This window comes from Monodon monoceros, unplaced genomic scaffold (assembly GCF_005190385.1).
Source record: "Monodon monoceros isolate NGI ecotype Baffin Bay Population unplaced genomic scaffold, NGI_Narwhal_1 Super_Scaffold_9, whole genome shotgun sequence".
In the NCBI taxonomy this organism is placed as follows: Eukaryota; Metazoa; Chordata; class Mammalia; order Artiodactyla; family Monodontidae; genus Monodon; species Monodon monoceros.
The window spans coordinates 25,034,405-25,040,422 of NW_021703786.1; the positions used below are offsets into that span (position 1 = coordinate 25,034,405).

The following is a 6,018-nucleotide window of genomic DNA, read 5'->3' on the forward strand; positions in this document are numbered from 1 at the left end:
TGCACTTTAAGCGGCTGAGTTTTATGGTGTGAGACGGTCCCCAGTAAAGCTGTAGCATTTGAACAGGAGCCCTCACCTGCTAGAGCCAGTTCTAGACATGCCCCGGTTGGCCCCTCACCCCAGGCCCCTCTGCTGTCCAGCTTGCGAAGGGCTGGGCACCATTCCTGATGGGCTGATAACTGCGGGTCTTGAGCCAGACTAGGCCTCCATAAATCACCCGTCCCTGACTGGTTGGTCCCGGGGGCCTGGGGTGAGGGGAGAGGGAGGGGCTGTGGGTGGTGGATCCAGGGAGGTCGGCCAAGCCACAGTAGGCCAGCAGGAGTCTCCTTGTGGCTGTGTGTGTGGGTACACAGGCATGAGAGCCTGCGTAACATTTTTAAACACTCTGAAACACTCAGGGTGTCATCATGAGGCTCCCCAGAGGCTGGGCACTTCCAAGCAGAAGATGGGAGGACAGCCCCTGCAGCTGTCCCAGGCCTGGTGGTGGAGGCTCGCCCGGCCCACCTGGGAGCATTAACCAGGGTACTCAGGTCTTAAGTTTGAAGCCAAAAATGTAACTTTTTCAGCATCACTCCGAGAAACAGCGCACAGAGCACCTTCACACATACAGATGAATGGGGGCTGCAGGGCCATTTCTGGGGGTCTCAGTTTTCTAAGTTTGGGGGCTTCTTAACACATCCTGGAATCAGGATTTGGGAAGCAGAGACCCAGGGTCTTGGTCAAGGTACAAACTTTGGGCTGTTTACTTCCAAAAACATTTGGGGTCCCAAGTCGCACTGGTGGCCTTGGACCCCATACTTAGGGGCCAGCGGGGAGGGAGGTGTAGATCTCCACCTGCCCACACGTTAGGATCCTGTCAGGGTCTTGAAAGGGGTCCAGGAGGGCCTGGCCGGTGGTGAGTCTAATGTGCAGCCAAGGCTGAGGCCCAGCTGTGGGATGTGAGCTGGGGCCACAATGTGGAGTGTACAGGCCGCTGGACGGTTGGGTAGGGGTGGGGAGAGGTCCAAAATCTCTCCCTGTGGGCGGGCTCTCTGCAGGCAGGGTCCAGTGGTCTTGATGTCCACAGGAGGCCCAGCTCGGATGCTGCACACAAGAGGCATGAGATAAACCCCAGGTCTGGGGAGGGAGAGGCAGGTGAGCTGCTGAAGGGAGAGGAATTCTGGCTCATGGTTTCAGTTTAGGTGCTGAGTTCCTGCCCTGGAGTGATGCCCCAGCTGCCTCTCCTCCCTGAGCAGGTTGAGGCTGATGGCTCCCTGCCCCGCCCCAGGGTCTCAGGCCCCCACATCCAGGGCCCGGCTCAGGCCTGATGGCACCCGCCCACCGTGTCAGGAAGGCTGAATGGCTGGACGTGTCTCCTCCCCAGCCAGGTGGACAGGCTCATCCAAGTGCGGGGGGACGTCTAGGGGTCCTGCCTCCGTTGACATCCCACCCACACTGCTGCGGCAGGACAAGGCTCGAAGAGCTCAGAGTTTATTGTTCCAGGTGCTGAAGCTGTGAGGGATGGAGCCACATGGGAGCCGGGAGGGATGGGGAGAGGGCCATGCACCAGCCAGGAGGAGGGTCCCATGCAGGCAGCCTGTGTGCCTACACGCTGTCTCCTGCCAGTGTGTGCCCTGCCACGTGTCATGTAGGCGCTCACGTCTGCTGGGGGCAGTGAAGACTCCACTCACCACCATCTTCAGAAGCTGGTCCTGGGCCTGAGCCTCCTACAGACCCTCACAGATGGACGGGGCAGGGGGACATTACGGGAAGGTGGCTGGGCTGATGGAGCTGAAGTGAGTGATGGGGGAGGGAGAGCAGGGAACTTTCTGGAAGAGGACTGAGGAAGGGAGGCAGGCAGTGGGGGAGTCCAGGAGTGACCTGGGCTCTGGGGCCACTCCCCACCCCCACTCCAGTGCCCACGTGGAGGCTGGGGACGCTCAGGTGCAGAGCCCCCTAGGGGCGGCCTGGGACAGCGCGATGGTCTCGCTGGCCTGCTGGCTGCTGGAGGACAGTGAGTGGCCTGAGCTGCGCTGGCAGCCGGTGCGGGCCTGCAGGAAGCTGTGGGTACCCCCGGGCCGGTGGGCGCCCCTGCCTTGGAGCGAGCGCTGGCGGTACTCGCGGTAGTTCTTAGTGAGCAGCGTGTAGAGGAAGGGGTTTACGCAGCTGTTGCTGTAGGTGAGGCAGGTGGTCAGGTAGTTGACGATGCGGGTGGAGCGGGGCGTGAGCGGCGGGGTCCCGCGGTACTGGGTGAGGAGCTGCCACAGCCAGAAGGGCAGGAAGCAGGCCCAGAAGAGCAGCACGATGCCCAGGATGAGGTAGAGCACCCTGGGGTTGGGTAGCCGCCGTGTCTGCGTGAAGGAAGCCCGCTGCGACTGCCAGTAGGCCCGGGCCAGGCGGACGTAGAGCAGCCCGATGACCACGCCGGGCCCCACGATGCTGGTCCCGAAGAGCAGTGTCAGGTAGGTGCGGTGGGCGCGCTGGCCCCAGGCCGGCAGGCAGAGGCTCTTGTGGCCCCTGCGGACCAGCCGGATGGCCAGCATCATGGGCAGTGCCAGCAACAGCGCCAGCAGCCACGTGCCCAGTGCCAGGACCTTGCGGTAGCCCTTGGAACGCTGCACCATGTCCAGTGGCCTCACCACGGCGGTGTAGCGCTCACTGCTCATGAGGGTCAGGGTGAAGATGCTGGCGTGCATGGTCAGGAAGTCCAGGCTGAAGAGGACACGGCAGCCCACGTCGCCGAAGTGCCACGCCTTGGTGACGTAGGTGGCCACGATGAAGGGGATGCTGAGCAGGTAGAGCAAGTCCGCCAGCGCCAGGTTGATGACGTAGACGTACATGGAGGCCGAGGTGTGCAGGAAGCGGCACATGACAGCCAGCGTGTACAGGTTGCCCACCACGCCAACCACGCCCATGGCCGAGAGCACCACCCCAATGGTGCCCGTGGCCACCAGGTCCTCCAGGGAGCTGGGCTCCGCTGGGCTGGCCCACGAGCTGTTGAGAGAGGCATTGGGGGTGCCAGGCGGCTCGGGCATGGTGCTGCCTGTTGTAGCCAGCACAGGGAACCTGCTCAACGGCTCTGGACTCAGCGCCGTCTCTGCTGCCTCACACTGGGCTTGGGGCTGGGGCCTGCTGCTCCTTTAGGCAGAGAAGGGGCATCTGTGAATGACAAGCTCGTCCTGCGGGAGAGGATGCCCATTAAAGATGCAGGTCAGGCACCCCCTCCCACTCCCAGGAGGCCGTGAGAGGACACAGTTCCCACTGGGCTAGGGAGGCCTGCAGAGGGATGGGGTTCGCCAGCTGCAACACCCCCTTGGGGACTCTTCATTCAAAACTCTAACACTCTGCCTCGTTACCCCAGCTATGTAGGGGGACCACCTAGACCAGCTGCTCCCTGTGCATGCCCCGGCAGCACCCCCACCCTTGGCCTCAATGCAAGTCCAAAGGCCTCTGGGCTGGCTGGACTTTTCTGAAAACCAGAGCGCACCAGGCAGACTGCAGGGGTGGGGTCAGCAGTGGATGGAACCAGGAGTCCTCCCTAGGCCTCCTCACTTCCTCATCTGTGAAGGGCAGGGTGACCGTGCTGACCCCTGCATCCTTTCTCCCAATTTATTTCTCCTGTATGTTTTTTTAAAAAAAATTTTGTTCGGATTGCAAAAGTAGTATCTGCTGACTTTAAAGTTCAAATAGGAAAATATGTTTGGTAAAGAGGGGAAAGCCCTTGTAATCTCTCTTTATCTACATGGGGAAAATGAGCCTTAATGCCTACCTCCCACCACACGTGAAAATAATTCAAGATGGACTGTGCACCTGTATGTAACAGAGTAAATCAATTAATTAATCAAGTTCTGGAAGAAAGGAAAATATCTGCATGACCTTGGGTAGGCAAAGATTTCTCAAAAAAAAAAAAAAAGAGCAAGAAATACTTGCAATAAAAGACCCATCAAGTGGATTTCATTAAAATTAAGAACTTCACTGAGAGAGTAAAAAATGTAAACCATGGACTAGGAAAAGATTATCAGAAGACATATATCAGGGCTTCCCTGGTGGCACAGTGGTTGAGAGTCCGCCTGCCAATGCAGGGGACACAGGTTCGTGCCCCGGTCCGGGAAGATCCCACATGCCGCAGAGCGGCTGGGCCCGTGAGCCATGGCCGCTGAGCCTGCGCGTCCGGAGCCTGTGCTCCACAACGGGAGAGGCCACAACAGTGAGAGGCCCGTGTACCGCAAAAAAAAAAAGAAGACATATATCAGACAAAGAACTAGTAATCAAAATATATGAAAGAAAAAAAAAATATATGAAAGAACTACAAATCAATAACGACTAATGACTCATTTGGAAAAAAAAAAAAAGACAAGATTTGAATAGGAAATTCTCAAAAGAGGATGTCCAAATGGCCAAGAAGCACATGAAAGGATGCTCAACATCATTAGTCATCCAGGAGATTAGGGTAAAAACCTCTGCACCCTCACCAGGATGGCTGGAATCAAAAAGGCAGATCCCAAGTGCTGGGAGGATGTGGAGGAACCAGACTCCTGAACTGCTGGAGGGGCCATAGAATGGTGCAGCCCCTGTGGAAAACAATCTGGCACCATCAAAAAAAAAAAGTAAAGTTGGACACACGCATGTCCTCTCATCCAGCAGTTCCACTCTTAGGTTTGTGTCCAAGAGAAATGAGTGCAAATGTCCACAAAAAGCAAGAGTGAGAATGTTCACAGCAGGCAGGAGCTGGAAACCACCCAACTGTCCATGAATAGCAGTGTGGATAAAGAAACTGTGACCCCTCCATAAAAATGCTCTGAGATGATGAAGAAGATGGAATTACCCTACAGTCAACAACTTGATGAAACTCAAATATGCTATGTTGAGAAAAACAAAACAAAACAAAAAAACAGACACAAAGAGTACACTGTGATTCCATTTACCTGAAGTTCTGGAGCAGGCAAAATCTCTATGATAGCTGTTGCCGGGGTGTCAACTGGTAGGGGGCGCTGGAGAGCACTCTAAGAGATGGAGTTGTGCTGTGTCCTCAAGTGGTGGTGGTTACACAGGTGTAGACACGTGTAAAAACTAACGGAGTTGCACGCCTATGACCCTTGCTGTGTGAAAATTGCCGTCATAAGAAAAAAAGACCTAAAACTGGAAATACCTGAACTGAGAGGAGAGGCCCCTCTGTCGCCCCATCTCCCCACATCCAGGGAAAACACTGGCTCCAGGTTTTTTCCCTCTACAGGTCCAGCGTTCACGCTAACACATAAACTCGGGGCGTCCACCCGACGTGGTCTGAGCCCTCCGTGCAGAAGGGAACCTGGGTGCAGAGATGCCGCCCCAGACCCCCTCTCCGCGGGACCCGGCCCAGCCTCGAGTCTGGCGAGGACAGCTGGGGGCCTTCCTACTGGCCGGAGGCTCCCTCCCCGGCCAACGCCCCCCGGGGGTCAGGGTTCCGGAGCCCTCCCCCAGGGGCTGCAGCGAACCGAGCCGAGGGCGCCCCTGGGAGGGACGCGAAGCCCTCGTCGAGACCGCGGCGCGCACCTCATCGCTCGCCACCCGAAGCGCTGCACACCCTCCCCGAGGCGCGAGGAGGGCTCAGTGGCCCTGCGATCCTACCTGGCACAGTGCGGGCCGGCGGGGAGGGCGCCCCGCGCACCAGGTCGCGGCCCCCGCCCCGCACCCTCTCAGCGCTCATGCCCACCTCAGTCACTGGACCATCAGGTCTGTGCGCGGAGCCCTGGGGTCGCGCTCGGGACGTCCTCCTCGCCGCCACGCGTCGCCGGGAACCTTCCGAGGGTTCCGTCCCGGACGGGAGCGCGGAGGGTCGTGCGGGCTCCCAGCGGCGCGTGGTGGAGGGGAGCCCGCCCGCCGGTCCCGCCGGGAGAGCCTCTCTCCGCGCCCAGACCCCTGTCGCCGCCGCCACCTGCCCGGCCGCCAGCTGGGAATGCGCCGGGGCCCTGCGCCCGGCCTGGGCATTAATAACCCGGGGGGGCCGCGGGAGGGGGGGGTGGGGATGCGCTGGGGCGGCTGGGGAGGCGCGGGCGCGGG

General features: G+C 59.0%; 1 protein-coding gene across 1 annotated transcript; it reads right to left on the reverse strand.

Moving 5' to 3' along the window:
- Positions 1 to 1,563: 1,563 nt before the first annotated feature.
- On the reverse strand, positions 1,564 to 3,155 carry UTS2R (urotensin 2 receptor). Its single transcript, XM_029210660.1, has one exon. The coding sequence runs from the start codon at positions 3,012 to 3,014 to the stop codon at positions 1,920 to 1,922; it is 1,095 nt and encodes a 364-aa protein (XP_029066493.1). The 5' UTR covers positions 3,015 to 3,155; the 3' UTR covers positions 1,564 to 1,919.
- Between the last annotated feature and the right edge of the window lie 2,863 nt (positions 3,156 to 6,018).